The following is a 15,939-nucleotide window of genomic DNA, read 5'->3' as shown; positions in this document are numbered from 1 at the left end:
TTGGAATGAATAATCTCTTTCCAGGAATGCCTTAGGGGAGAATGCCTGTCTTATACTGCCACCTAATGGTGATTTCATTTGTAAAATGGTATATTAATGGGTTAATTTAGCTTGTTACTCTCTGCAGATGTTCCGAAGTTCCCTAAAGAGATCATTGATCCGATTGAGGTTATGGAAGGTCAGTCAGTCATTCTGGAGTGCAACCCACCTAAAGGAATTCCCCCACTGCAAATCTACTGGATGACAATTGGTACGTTCTGGTTATTTGGGTTAAATTAGTCTAAGGCACATCCACATTTGGCCTACGGTGCATTCAGTGAATATCGCGTAGTTAAAATGATGGGCTGGCTTCTACTTACCAGTCGGGTGAACAGGTAGTCTACCTTTAAACAATTTATAAATCATTTTATATTATTAATTGAATTTTTTATTTAAAAAAAAGTTATATATTTAAAATGTATATTTTAATAATATAATATTTAAATAATGTATTACTTTTGGACAAACAAAAATAAATTAATATTGGAAAATCTAATAATCTTAAAAAATATATTACTACATGTACTATTACTATTAAAAGAATTAATCGTATAACGTAGTTGTGCTTGGAGTCAATTGTTTTATTTGTGATAAGGCAATGAAACATGCCAAATTCTGTGGATATAATTTTTTAATAGACAAAAATTATGAACATGCAAATACAAGACAACATCTTAATAACTGATTAATTATGTTGTAGTCAGTGTATGTTTAATCATGTGAGCTTTTTGTTTTTCTATGCATCAAATATCTTTGTCAGAGAAATACTTTAAAGGTAGGGCAAGCGTTTTTCGAAGAGGCTAGCAATAGCGAGCTAGCTTTAAAAGCATAAAATCCCACCCTCCCTTCAGAGCGTCTTAAACGCGTCTTAAAGCGTCTTAAGCGTCTTAAGCGTCTTAAACTTTAAGTCTTAAAGCAGACGAGATATATACATATAAATACATTTAGACCAGTTAACTTAGTGATTGCTATCAGGATGTGAAGACACTTTCAGCCAGCATTACAAAAAGAAAATTCTGGGACAAATCACCTACCCTGCCTTTAACCAAGTTTAGTGTTTTGTTCTTCCCTCATATTTGAAATATTAAAAAAATATATAAAAAACATGTTCCTCATATTTTGATGGTTTAATCGAACTTGTAGGGTCATTAAAAACAAATATCCCCTCTGGACATCACTTCTGGACACTACTGTATTTATGTTCATTAAAGCAATCATATTATTACTAGTGTTATAATATGTTTAATGAGTGTTTTGAGCCTCATTAAATTATTTTTCTCCTATATTTTTTTAAACATCACAGGTCTACAGCACATCGAGCAGGACGAAAGAGTATCAGTGGGTCTGAATGGGAACCTGTACTTCTCAAACGCCATTGAGACTGACAGCCGCAGAGACTACTGCTGCTTTGCTGCCTTCCCTCGCATACGAACCATCGTCCAGAAAACTGCCATGTCCGTCGTGGTCAAAAGCAGTACGTTAAAATACTCATTTTCAAGAGTTTGATTGCATAACGTGGTAATTTCTTTACACGACCAGCATTGGTTTTATACACGCCGGCCATGTGCATCTAATATACATCTCCAGTGTCTCATGTAGTCAATCTCCAAGCGCTTGCTGGACCTCAGCAAATCAGCTTGGTAGATATTGATACTTCCTGTGATGACTTGTTGGTGTATTTCATGTCCATGGTATCTATTGTTTTAGTTGGTTTTGCATTGCCACACATATTTTTATTTGTCTCCATTTCTTCATCCAAGACAAGTTAATGAAGGACTCAGTCTCTGGTAGCGGCAGAGGTTATGGTGAGTGACATTCATTAGAGATGCTACATGGGCGTAGAGCAGCTTCTTTGTTTTTAATTAGTTTTGATTAATTATCTCATTCCATGTCACATCATACTTGCTTACTCTTTAGCCTACATTTGCAAATCTCAAAGGTTTTCTCTGATTAACTGATGGAAATAAATCATAGGTTCATTCATAACTTATTCTCTTTTCTGGATCTGTATTACTTTTGTATGTTAAAATACTTCCTTGAATTATTCATTAATGAACAGTTGCAGTTATGTTTGGTGATACTTAAGCTGCAGAAATTATTATATTATATTATATTATATTATATTATATTATATTATATTAATTATATTATATTATATTATATTATATTATATTATATTATATTATATTATATTATATTATATTATATTATATTATATTATATTTTATTTTCACTGTTATAAAGCAAACTCTCTCTTGGAGAGGAAGCCCCGTCTACTGATGCCCACAGGAAAGGAGTCAAATACGTATCTGGTGAAAGGCGAAGATCTTCAATTGGAGTGCATCGCAGAGGGGTTGTAAGTGTCATTGTCTAATTTGCATTATTCAGTTGAATTGTAAATCAAATTTAGGAGCATGGCATTTGTTTCAATAATACCACTTGAAATGCATTCAGTGGAAATGCTTAAATGTAGATTATTTTAATAAATAAAAAATTATTAAGAGCATTTAGATGGATGCATCAAAAATACAGCTATACTAATATAGCCTACATTATTAAATAGTCTATTTGATCATCCAAACATTTTATATATATATATATATATATATATATATATATATATATATATATATATATATATGTTCTATGAACGTTATGCTAATGTTTCCATCAAGTTATATAATAAAAATGTTATTTCTGAACTTTCTCTGAATTTTCAAAACGTCCAGTTTTTAAATGATTTTTTCTTGGTTATGTGAACATTAGAGAAAAGGGGAATAGGAATGTTACATTTATGGGAACATACAGTAACTTTTGAATGTTCACTGAACATTTTGAAACAAGTAGTAAGTAATAACATTTAAAAAAACGTTAGACGAATGTACAACTAAAACATGTCAAGAAAAGTCATATTATATGATTTATAAATACATTTTTAAACTAGCATTTTGCAAATGTATTAAAGACCAGACAACTTTAAACAAACATATGAATGTATACTGGGCAAAATACTGTATATTTTTGTTTGTTGGGTAGACTCTATATAAATGATTGCTAGCTCATCATTACCATCTGTCTTTCAGCCCCACACCAAAGGTGGAGTGGGTTAAAACAGGCTTCTCCAAACTTCCAGAAAGGGTCGTGGTGGAGAGTCATGGGAAGTTGCTCACCATAGAGATGGTAAATGAGGAGGACGATGGGAAATATATGTGCAAAGCCAAAAATCCCCATGGAGAGGTTGTGCATTATTTTCATGTTACAGTAGAGGGTGAGTTACATTATTTAATCTCAATGATCTCATAATATAACCATAGTAAATATGCCAGTGTGGCTTTATAAATGGTTTCATAATATCATGTATTCATTTAAAGTCTCTAGTGGTAAAAGTGCGCCATCTTCTGTCCAAAGACAAGAAGTGCTTGCAGGACTGTTTCAGGAGAACTATAAAAATAGTCCTACTATAATGCTCATTGCTAAATTACTAAACACATTCTAAGGATACGATGGCCCTTTTTAGAACAATTATTCTATCATTACAGATTACTGTTTATAGCTGAGTATTTTGTCTTTTTATGTATTTTCATCATGCATAGTGTCTGCTTTTTCAATACCCTGACCTTAGTCGCCATATTGAATAAAAATGACACAGATAAAAATTAGGCTGTGAGGGACAGATATATCATTAATAGTGTCTATTTTCAAGCAGCAAGCAAGGTCAGGGCACACACAGACCATCTTCACCTTTAACAGCTATTTGTGTTCAAACAACAATGAATATTAGGAAATATCTGAGTTCTGACTGCTGCAATTGACTAATCAAAATCATGTCATGTGTGTATAATACATTGTTTTACATGACTCGATTCTCTTGCATGAACAGAGTCTCCTGAGTTTGAGATTGAACCTCAAAGCCAGTTAAGGCCGATTGGAGCTGATGTGGTGATCAAGTGTGTCGTGAAAGGAAATCCTCAACCTAGTGTTGCATGGAGAGTCAACGGCCAACCGTTGAACGGTAAACATTTATAATTCCTGTCTCAAATTACTCAACAACTATCCATTACCAATATACAATTCAGATTATATTGTGCCTACTGACTTCAGAAATTGTGATTTTGACAGATGGGTTTATAACTTTCTTAATAACCTGTCAAGCATTGTATGATGTAACGATGTTTGGTAATGAAAATTGTAATTAAGTGTCAACAATGTTTCTGTGTTAATGGGTGTAACTGCATTGCAAATATTTAATCCATTTACGTATGGTCAGTTTCAAGTAATAATTTTCATATATCCTGTTACAGTTTTAACAAAACATTTGACCCACATTTTCTATTTCAGAGGTCCCAACATCCAACAGGAAAATCTTGAAAGATGGCACCATTTCCATCCACAACGCAAACCCAGAAAACAGCGCTGTTTACCAGTGTGAGGCCGCAAACAGACACGGCACCATCCTCGCCAATGCCAACATCATGATTATGAGTAAGCAAACTGTACTCAGCTGTGCATTGTATTGAATGGATTTTCATTCTAATTAAATATGATGTCTTCACATTTTGAGAAGAACTATAATATTGTGAACCCTGCCTACGACTATTTCTGACTATGATTCCATATGTCCATATAACATTTTAAGCATGGTCTCTCCACCCATTTAAGACAGACCAATCCAGAAATTATGGGATATTCGTGGTTTCATTCAGCTTTGGCCAAAAATCACATAAAACGACCATGGTGTTGCCTGGCCGTGAACAAGCATCTGTTTTTTTGTTGGTGTGTGGACAGGCCCATAAGCAGAGGTGTGATATGGACGGGTTTGTTCAGAGAGCGGAAGGTCCTCATGATTGCACACAGGATTTAGGGTGGAGCTGTTCTGTCGGTTCTGATCTCCAGACACACTCTCCCTCAGGCAGCCAGACGCTTTTATGTGCGAACAATTTCACCTTCCTCCATTCATATTCAGTTGCTCTAACCAAAGCATGTGTTGCTTTCATCTGAGAGATAAAATAAGCTGCTAAGGATCCTTACTTAAAATAAAAAAATATATGAGAAAAGGAAAAAAAATGAAATTAAATAAAGAAGAAAGAGAAAAACATAAATCTCAATTCTCTCTCTATAACCCTGCAAACCCGCTTACCTCCCCTGATAGAACAGGAAGCTGCTTTTCCAAGGACAAGGACTTTTTTCTTTTTTTTTTACTTAACTGATAACAACGTGCATCACAAGACGAGAGATAAAGAGACTAATCCAATCGTGTTTTGTCGTGTTTAATGGTGCATTGCTGATAACTCTCTCCCCAGACATCCAGCCCCTGATCTTAACAGAAAATAATCTGCAATATATGGCAGTGGAGGGGAAAGGTGTGGTCATGCACTGTAAGGTCTTCAGCTCGCCAACCGCAAGGATTACGTGGTGAGTAGAGCTTGCTGTAGTGGAAGTATTTGTACAGGCCAGCAGAGGGCAGTACAGCTCTGGAGGGTTACCACTGCAGTAATAGAGTGTATTTTGTGTGCTTTTGCACTGGTGAAGCAGTTTACTCAAGGGTGGGGCCCTCAGGCTGTGTTTAGCACTGTGATAATGAGGTAAACTACTCATGTGGATCTGTAAGTGTGCTACTGTTAAGTTAAAGCAATAACAGCACAAGTGTTGGCTGTGGTGGTGACTCATTAGAGAAAGCAAAGTGGAATTTTCAGCAGCCATTACTTCAATCTTCAGTGTCACACAATCCTTCAAAAATCATTATAACATGCTGATTTGGTGCTTGAGATACATTTCCTTATTATTATCAATGTTGAACACAGTTGTGCTGCTTAATTTTTATTTATTTTTTTATTTACAAAACTTGATGCTTTCAGGATTATTTGATGAATAGAAAGTCAAAAAGTGCAGCATTTATTTAGAATAAAGATCTTTTTAAAAACATTATTATTAATGTCTTTACTATCACTTATGCACTTTTTTCTGCAATTTTCAGAAAGATGAGATTCATGTGAAAGCATGGATAACTAATTAATTAGGTATTCTTTGGAAACTGTCAATTTCAGGATTCTCTTTTTTATAATTTTTTTTATTAAAAAGTATTTAATTTGCTAATCTATGACATTTCTCTTCAAACTATGTTGCGTTCGAAATATCTTGGAGTGGAATCTTACAGAATTGCAAAATAATGTCCTTTACTTATAAATAATTGCAAATAGTGTCCTTGATTTATAAATGTCATTACACCACACAACATACCTTAAACGGTTAGTTCACCCAAAAATTACATTTCTGTCATTAATTACTCAGCCTTGTGTCATTCCAAACCTGTAAGACCTTCATTCATCTTCGGAACACAAATGAGGATATTTTTTGATGAAATCCGAGAGGTTTCTGACCCCCCATAGGCAGCAACGTCACTGCGACTTTAAAGGCCCAGAAAGGTAGTAAAGACATTGTTTAAATAGTCCATGTAACTACAGTGGTTCAACCTTAATGTTATGAAGCGACGAGAATACTGTTTGTGAGCAAAAAAAACAACAAAAAAACGTTGCTGCCTATGGCTGGTTCAGAAACCTCTCGGATTTCATCAAAAATATCTTAAGTTGTGTTCCGAAGATGACGGAAGGTCTTACGGGTTTGGAATGACATGAGGGTGAGTAATTAATTACAGAAATTTCATTTTTGGGTGAACTAACCCTTTAACAACATAACCACTATGATTACATGTCCATAACATGACAAGCATGACAAAGCATGAACTTAATGTTTCAAGGTTTGTTTGTTTTTTTGTGAAAGCATTATAATGTATGTTCAATCAAAGTGAAATTTAAGTACAGTTAAAATGTAATGGTGATTAATTGGGGCATGCAAATTTTCAAAATAACATGAATGTTTTATTTTAAAAGTTATGTACCTTATACACTAAACAGTTGATACATATATCAAATAATGTGGTTAAGTTCTGTATCCTATGACTCATATTTTTAATTAAGTAATGTGAACACCATTATGCACACAATTGGCACTGTTTCCTGAGAATGACCCAGTTGGTGTATGGTTACACAGGAGTAAAGCTGACAGTGCCAATGTAGTGGAAGGAGAAAGGTTTTCTTTTCATAAGAATGGTTCGCTGGAGATCCACAACGTGATGAAAGAGGACATGGGGGAGTATTCTTGTTTCGCTCAAAATACCGAGGGCAAAGTTGCCATTGTTGCAACACTTGAAGTCAAAGGTAAGAGACATGGTTTACTAGATTCAGAAAATTAACCAATTTAGTACATCCCCATAATTCCAAATGACTTTTGTTTTCTTTGTCAGATCCCACCAGAATAGTCGATCCTCCACGTGATTTGCGGGTTTTGGTTGGAACCACTATCCAGTTTTCATGCCAGGCAGAGTCCGATCCTTCCTTCGGTGATGACTTCGAGATCCTCTGGAAAAAAGATGGCATGACCCTCAACGGCAGCGAGAACGCACGGTGAGATAGACAACAGGATGTCGTTCTTTTACAATAGTGAATGTCAGAGCTGTCTAATCAGTGTCTTTGCTGGTGTCTATAGATATATCATGGAAGATGGAGTGCTTGAGATCATTAATGTGATCTTTGGAGACCAGGGCTTATACGTCTGTGTGGCCAGAACACCGGTTGACCAAGACATGGCGGCTGCGCAGCTTTCAGTTGTGGGTGAGTTATGTGCTTTTAGTCTTTACAGTTAAGGAAAGTAGAGATAGACACAAGGTTTGAGGGCTGAAATTGGTTCAGCACACGGCACAGGGGGGATTTGGCTACCAGCTGTGTCACGACTGGAATTATATCCTTAATAAGACAGCACCACATAGTATTTGTTCAAATGAACTAGCTGGAGACGCGATCTGGCATGTTTGAAACCAGCTGGATTCATTTTCCAGGCCCACCCACCCTCTTCTCCCTATCCTTTCCTTCTTTTCTTCTACTGTCCCCAAAATGTCTATGAAATGGCAACAAAAAAGCAATATCATGTAATGAATCTGATTGAAATCGAGATCCTTAATCGATTGACAGCCCTAAATAAAATGTGTTGTTTTCTTTAGATGTTCCTGATCCACCAGAGGATGTGATCCTGTCTGAACATAATGGGAGAAGTGTGAAAGTACAGTGGATTCCAGGAGATGACCATAACAGCTCCATTACTGGTAACATGGTCTTAACACCCATATTGGCCATAATTGTATATCACTATTTGGGATACACTGTGTAAGGCTACTCATCGACTTGTCATGCAGAATAGTATTTAGTTTGTTTGGTCAGTGTTTACCTCATGTAAATGACTCCACATATGCAAATTACAGTACCGTTCAAAAGTTTTCCAAAACATTTTTTTTTTCTTTTTTTTTTTCTCTTATGCACACCAAGGCTATTTGTATTGAAAATAGTGGAAACATGCAGTTTTTACATCAAGGGGCTGTTTTCTACCTGATTTAACCTTTACAAACAATTTTCATCGGTGTTACCTAATGTAGTCATGTTGAGTCAATTTAAATGAGTAAAAGCAGTTAATTTAGATTTTTCAACATGTACTGTACATATTTAAGGTTTGAAAAATATATGTTTTGTGGTCTATGTGCTGACAGTTCTAATTTTAAACTTTGTGCAGAGTTTGTTATAGAGTTTGATGACAGCCAACATGAGCCGGGCAGCTGGAGAGAGATTACGAGAATACCTGGAAACCATCATTCCGCTCTGCTGAAGCTTCATGGACATGTGGACTACCGTTTTAGAGTCTCCGCCATCAATGAGGTCGGAAGAGGTTTGCCAAGCCGGGCCACTGAAAGATACAAAACTCCAGCATCAGGTATCTATAAGCTCTCTTGCTGTTTCTCCCAACCACGTCACCTCCACAGACAACAGTGAGCCCAACTTCATCGCCCACTGAACTTTAAAACATCCCAACTTGTGAGATAATTGATTTTCCCTGTCATTTAAGCACCAGTCTATAAAGTGCATATTTCACAGGCCATTTTTCCACTAACAATTTCACCTCCAACAAAATCCATATTTCTGCTCTTTCCAAAGCACCCGACAAGAACCCAGAAAATATCAAGATCGAAGGTCGTTCGCCAGATCAAATGGATATCAACTGGGAGGTACAATGCTAAACGTTTAATTCCAATAGTCTTCAAGAATATCTAAGGTTCAAAGCACTGGAAGGGCTGCACAGATAAAGAAGTGCTCTCAAATACAGAATTTCATTTAGTTCTCAAAGCGGGAGAGCAAACTAACAGTGTCAGTTGTTAGTTTCCAATTATCGATAAGCGTATTCCCCGAGATAGGGTTTTTTGCATAGAAAAACACGGCTATCTCCATCGCCGTGCTGTTGGGAAAGTTACAAAGCCCTGCAGAAATGGATCTCTCTGGACACACGTTCCCATCAAAAGGAGCCCAGAGTGAGTCTTTAATAAAAAGTAAAAGGAACGTGATGCATAAATTCTGATTTTCACATAAAGGTGAATCTCTTTTACGGTTTCTGGGCTATTATTCGGCCGCCTTTTCATGCTAATACACGTGTACTTTTGTAGAATTATAAGGATTTTCATTGTTAACGGTGGACTAAAATGAGTACTTGCATTTTATTCTGTCTTTTGCTGCAGGACAATTGTAAAAGGAAAGTTAACTGATGTACCTCGGAGCTGTTAAAAAAAATCAATTGTTACATTGTTTGACATCAAGATAAATTGCTAACAATGAACCAGGTCTATCAGCCGTTTAACAGAAAAAGATATCCTCATGGGAAAAAAGGGATTATACAATTAATGGATTATATAATTATAACTACAAACAGTCCCCACAAATGGTTCTACAGCGAAAAAATGCAAAAATATATATACACTACCTTTCAAAAGTCTGAATATTTCTTTTTGTTCAGTAAGGATGCATTAAACTGATTGAAAGTGACTAAAGTAAATGAACCTTTCTATTCATTCAAAATGTTTCCTCAAAAATATTAAGCTGCACAACCGTTTGAAAACATTGATATTAAGAAATGTTTCTTGAGCACAAAATCTGTATAATAGAAAGATCATGGATCATGTGACACTGAAGACTGGAGTAATGATGCTGAAAACTCAGCTTTGCATCACAGGAATAAATTACATTTTAAAATATATTACAACAGACAACAGTTATTAATAATACTGATAATATTTCATAATATTATTGATTTTACTGTATTTCTGAAACACTGCAGCCTTGGTAAGCAGAAGAGACTTTCTAAAACATTTAAAAAATCTTACTGACCCCAAACATTTGAACAGTAGTGTAAAGTATATACATTTCTCATCAGAATTCTAATCGTTCAGGTTTTTTCTAAATCATAACTAAGAAAACAAAGCATGAATATACAGTTATCTTCAGGGATGTCTAGCTAAATTGCTACTAACCACCTTCAAATGCTCAATATATCAACTCAGACTAATTCAAAAAGAAAAGTTCACCCTTATACCTGGAAGGAGTGTAAAAGTTAGCCATTCTGATTGTAAATGTTGATTTCAGCCAATGTTTGTCTTTTTTTCTGTGCAATATGGTCATATGGTCAGCGAGCAAAAGTTTTATGAGCTCGCCCTCTGAGGCTGAGACAATATAAACAGCAAGTGTTTGAGCAACTAAATGCTATTTCCTTTGATTTACTGTTTCCCGTCAGCTAACTGAGCTCTTTCGTACTCTTGTCACAGCCATTGTCACCAATTGAACACAACGGGCCTGGTCTGGAGTACAAAGTAAGCTACAGAAGACAAGGCAGCGGAGAGGACTGGATGGAGGACATTGTGAAGAGGCATTCGTTTGTGGTTCAAAACACCCCGACGTTCGTCCTTTACGAAATCAAAATTCAATCCAAAAACCACGCGGGCTGGGGTCCGGACCCTAAAATAATAACGGCATACTCAGGAGAGGATTGTAAGTAGGAGCAACCGCCATTGTGTCTGAGCTCTGGAGATGAGTGTGCATTCAAATAAGCCAATACCACTGACATTTCACTCACTGTCAAAGCATTGTGCATGTTTACCTTTGAGAGCGTACAAAGAAGGTGAAGAATTTGAAAGACACATCTTATTTTTTTTCTAACCTTTTCTTTGTCTGTAAGGGTCTTGTTACATTGCAAATGCCTGTAAATGGAACCCCCACCCCCCCACCCCCCAGCGAAAGTGCAGTACATGTGTGACGAGAATATCAACACACCTAGAGGGCAAAGAATGCTGATGAAATACTGTCTTGCCTTTACACAATATCCAAACGGCGGCTCTGATACGCCGATTTGTTTTGCCTTATTGAGGATATTAAATTGCACAAGGGGGAACGATTTCCTCACTCGGAGTCTTTGTAGACTAACAAATGAAATGTTATCATGGCTATGAGCTATTTACATTTGCGACTATAATTATTCTCTTGCCTTCAGTTTTCTTTTGGAGTTGCCCTCCCGATGTTATCTCAGGTCACTACCTCTCTGTGCAATACGCTTAGTTTAGACCCCTTTTTGCTCTCTTTCCCTCTTTCTTATTTCTGTCTTATCTTAGCACGTGTTTACCAGTGTTGGGGAGCAATTGATTTACTCCTCAAATGAAAATAAGCAAATTAATGCTGTTTTTGCACATGCAGATTTCAAGCTGAGCAACCTGATGGAATAAAAGTACGGTTCATACTAGTGAATCAGTTCATATGGATGGTTCATGTAAATGACCATATTTTAAAAAAGAGTCACCTGTTTGAATCCATGCATGGCAGAGTTTTATCTACCTAGATTCCTTAAGGATTCCAATAAGGATTATTTTAATACTTTCAAGGAAAAAATATCTGGGGGAGAAAAATATTCATAATTAATGACTTTAAATGATTCATAAGTATAAATAAGCCTGTTCATAAGATTTTTGGAATTGTACTACATTGGTTATGCTTTTGATTCAATAAAATGAAACAGTTTATTTGAGTCATTCAGGAAACTGAATAATGCTGCTGTTTGAGCTGCATGTTTCTGATTCACAAAAAAAGGCTAATAAGAGTCATTTGTTCTGTAATTGGACAACACTGGTTATGCTGACTTGTTTCATGCTGCAGATTCAGGAACAGAGTTAGACTACAGGAAACTCAGTCAGAATGTTTTATTAAAACAGTATGATTTTACATTATTTTTCTATCAAAACAACATAAATATAATACTCTACATTGTTTAAATGTTAAATATATTAAATACATTTTACTTGCATGAACATTCAGATTCATATGAAAAAGATTATGCATTTTTCATTCTGCAATGTTTCATCAATATGTGTGCACATTCAAGTTTATCCACAAAATTCAGCACCAAAAGTGTGTATGAGATATGGGAAAGAAAGAGGCTACATATATTTGACAAAATTATTTTAGATACAAGTCCAGCTAAAAATAAAAAAATTAAAAAAAACAGTCATGCATAACATCATGTGTAAAACCTTATTTGATACCAGGGTCAAAATAGACCGTAATGCAAAAACTGTATTTTTTTTTTATTTTTTTATGGTTATATAACTGTTAACAAGAACTGTTAAAGATAAATTGTGTAAAAAGCGGATCTAATTTGTGGGTCCTAACCCTAATAGTTATTAATTAAAAGCTTAAATAGCTTAATTAAAGTTTAACTATTTTAATTTATTAGTTGCTTAGCTTGGCAAAGTACAGTTTCAACATTGTTTCCCCAACACTGATGTTTACCAGGATTTATTCCATTATAATCAAATCTCTTCTCATTAGCAAGTGTTTTATATGATGTCTGTGAGCTTGTGAATGGTGGAGTGTTGTTTATATAGATTACTTAGATTGTGTATGGTAAATAAGTGTTATGTAGGCAATTTGCAATGTGTTTGATAACTAAATGTAGTTACAAAGCATAAAAACAATATTATAGTCCATAACTACATGTAAACAACTATTACCCCCACCACAGTTTTTCCCATGATTACCCACAAAATTACACCACATTTCTTGGTCCTTATTTCGTGAATATAGCTGAATCTAATTCACTGACATTATTTTGATGTAGGAACAGTGTAATTTGAAGGCAGCTATATAGAGCTATTTGTAATATTTCGTTTGCATGTTATTCGTCCGTAGTGCCCTCAGCAGCTCCAGAGGATGTAGCCGTAGAAGTGATGAACAACACCATGGTGAAGGTCAGATGGGACCATGTCCACAAGGACAAACTCCATGGACATCTGGGGGGCTACAGGGTAATTCCGCACCAATGTGTCTTTTGCTTTTTAGCCACGGTTTAAAGGCTAATGACCCCTTTTTGTGACCTTGAAGCTCCTCTTGTTTCCCAGCATGCTGTCAGAGCCTATCCACATGTATTAATCCGGGTTGTTTTTGACTCATCAGCTGTCACTTCACTATCTACAGACTAATCTATCTTCGTGTGCTTTCAGGTAAGCTGGTGGAGGCTTCGTAGTCTGCTGGACTCAAAGAAAACACACAGCGAAAAACACACGGCGACGTTCTCAGGCGAGAGGAACCATGCGGTAGTCACAGGGCTTAGGCCTTTCTCAGAATACAGCCTCATTGTCATGGCCTTTAACAGTATAGGAAACGGGCCTGGAAGTCATCCGGTCAACTTCAAAACCCCTGAGGGAGGTGAGTGAGGAGAAGATGTGGAAATACTTGAGCTAAACAATAAATTTGGTTCTGTCAGTGATAAATAAGATGGAAATAGTTGGTTTACCCAAAAATGGCATTGGTTCTGGTTTGTCATGTGACCGTTCATGTCACAGCAAGTTTGAATATTTGGAAATTAAAATGAGATGTAAGACCCTTGATACAGGGGAAGACATCTTTCACGGAAGAAAGGAAGTCGCAAAGTTTTGGAACAAATGAATGAATAACATCATATTTGCTGAATGAAAAAAAAACAGTGCCTGTTTTGCTCTAGAACGTCACTTGCTCACAAAATATGATGTGCTGTTTTGTAGCATTTTTGCTTTCGACAACTATTTGTAAGGTGAAGAAGTCTTGCATCACCCCTTAATCACCAGAAAAACTGCCACAAATAAATCATCTTCCTCTGAGCCGATTTTCACATGTGCAGTATTACGTTATTTTATGCCTAATCATGATTTCAAGGTTAGAATTGTGGCCAGTGAGAGAAGAAAATGCAAAAATGACCTAAATGTTTTCTGCTACATCTGTGGGTGTTTTACTACATAACAAACAGTGACATATAGATTTTGTGGGAAAAAAACCTTATTTTTTATAAACTTTTTATGTAAAGTTCGTTGACATTAAATGGAGTATTTGAACATATTTGTCCCCTCGTTTGCAACTTATACACATTGAAACAATGAAGAATGAAGAAACTTTTGACTTTTGTTATGTTAATAAATGCATTAAAGCTGATATATATATATATATATATATATATATAAATGTAAACGAAACAAAAATCTTTTTTTTTTTTTACTCTACTTGATGGAAAGTTTTAATTGATATTTTTGAACTTCATTTAATAATTTAATTAGGTAATATTAGGCCTTTCTGCCATTATGCAGGGCTGTGTAATGACCATTTGTGTGTGAAATGTTCCTTTAAATAATTAAAATAATTTGTCAACTCTGTCAACTTTCTTTCTTCCCCTACTTTCAGTACCTGGTCAAGCAGCTGCTTTCAGTGTTTCAAATGTCCAGAAAAACAAGGTCACCTTGACCTGGTCTCCTCCAGTTGACGCAAATGGAGTCCTAATCGGCTACATCCTCCAATATCAGCTAAGTATGTGAACATTGCATTTCCATTTTGTTCATAACCCTCGCTACATATTTCTGTAAGGGTTATGTGCATGGGGTTTGAGTTAAAAACATTTCCTGATATGCATTTCTGTTGTGGCCCATTACACAGCAGCATTAATGGTCATTATAGTGATTTTACAGTTAAACCACAAACCACTACATTTGCACTGATTCAGTTTCATGTCTCTTAAAGGGCCAGACAACAGATTGTACATTTTTATGGCACAGACAGCATTAAAAAAGCTACTGCCCCTGTGTCAGCATGTTCCCCTGATACAGATTTGGATTTGGAGATATAAAATCAGCAAAGTGTTCTTTTATGGTTCACGTCTCATTACATCGAGTGATGCCTACGTCTCACCACTAGGAGATATTGTTGTGCCACCTACCTTAGGGTTGGCAGCTGCATCTTATATTCAACAGACACTTAAGTATTATGACTGTATAGGACCTCAATAAGACACAGTTGTATTTGCTAAATGATTTATGGAAAACAATTACTTTGACTTGTTTAAGTTGCCTCACTCAATTTGCTTATTTTTATTATACAGGTCCTGTTATACTGGATTGAATGCACACTAGTGAATTGAACAGCTATTTACTGCATGCCGTTAGAGTATGCTTTTAATTAAGATTTACAGTGAATAAGACCACTGATTATGTAGCGGGTTAACAATGCAGTTCGTATTAATAGTTGTATTAATACTTAATAAAAGTGATGCACTATAGGAAAATGGGAAACATTGTGAAGCATATCTCTAAATAGCAAGAGGTATTTTTCAGGATTCAGGGTGTAGATTTTGATATTCAAAGTTTAATTGTAAGATTAAGCATAATTGTAGCCGACCACATTAAAAAAAAACAATCAGAATCCTCACTAACAGAGGCAAGCATCATCGCAGAAGGTAAAAGCAACAAAGCCTTGTTAATTCTAAGGCCGCTACACTAAGAAATGTATTTATAATTAGTTTTTTATTTGTGTTTTTGACTTTTTTCCCTGTTAAAATATCTGAAAATCCTTGAAACAAGAAATATGCTTGGAAATATAATTTGCATAGGATATTAAGACTTGTTTTCATAGATTGTATCTTGAATATAAGGGTATTTTGTCTTAGTGCACTGGCGGATTTGTTTACTTT

General features: G+C 35.6%; 1 protein-coding gene across 7 annotated transcripts in view; it reads left to right on the top strand.

The window, feature by feature from the left end:
* The window catches only part of chl1b (cell adhesion molecule L1-like b), a 92,046-nt gene that overhangs the window by 60,498 nt on the left and 15,609 nt on the right, over positions 1–15,939 (top strand). For 6 of the 7 annotated variants that reach the window (XM_082190157.1, XM_082190156.1, XM_082190158.1 and 3 more), the window contains 18 exons: positions 128–250; positions 1,343–1,513; positions 1,800–1,844; positions 2,284–2,395; positions 3,123–3,307; positions 3,920–4,051; positions 4,378–4,521; positions 5,340–5,451; positions 7,087–7,253; positions 7,340–7,499; positions 7,582–7,706; positions 8,093–8,194; positions 8,656–8,853; positions 9,075–9,145; positions 10,730–10,952; positions 13,140–13,255; positions 13,451–13,655; positions 14,661–14,783. In XM_082190157.1, the coding sequence (XP_082046283.1) occupies positions 128–250; positions 1,343–1,513; positions 1,800–1,844; positions 2,284–2,395; positions 3,123–3,307; positions 3,920–4,051; positions 4,378–4,521; positions 5,340–5,451; positions 7,087–7,253; positions 7,340–7,499; positions 7,582–7,706; positions 8,093–8,194; positions 8,656–8,853; positions 9,075–9,145; positions 10,730–10,952; positions 13,140–13,255; positions 13,451–13,655; positions 14,661–14,783 (2,514 nt within the window). The remainder of the gene's footprint in view (positions 1–127; positions 251–1,342; positions 1,514–1,799; positions 1,845–2,283; positions 2,396–3,122; positions 3,308–3,919; positions 4,052–4,377; positions 4,522–5,339; positions 5,452–7,086; positions 7,254–7,339; positions 7,500–7,581; positions 7,707–8,092; positions 8,195–8,655; positions 8,854–9,074; positions 9,146–10,729; positions 10,953–13,139; positions 13,256–13,450; positions 13,656–14,660; positions 14,784–15,939) is intronic. The other variant, XM_082190159.1, reaches the window with a different exon arrangement.

The sequence above is a fragment of the Leuciscus leuciscus genome, assembly GCF_965113295.1.
Source record: "Leuciscus leuciscus genome assembly, chromosome: 14".
Taxonomy (NCBI): Eukaryota; Metazoa; Chordata; class Actinopteri; order Cypriniformes; family Leuciscidae; genus Leuciscus; species Leuciscus leuciscus.
The sequence above is the reverse complement of the archived record's forward strand: the minus strand, read 5'-3'. Positions and strand labels throughout refer to the sequence as shown.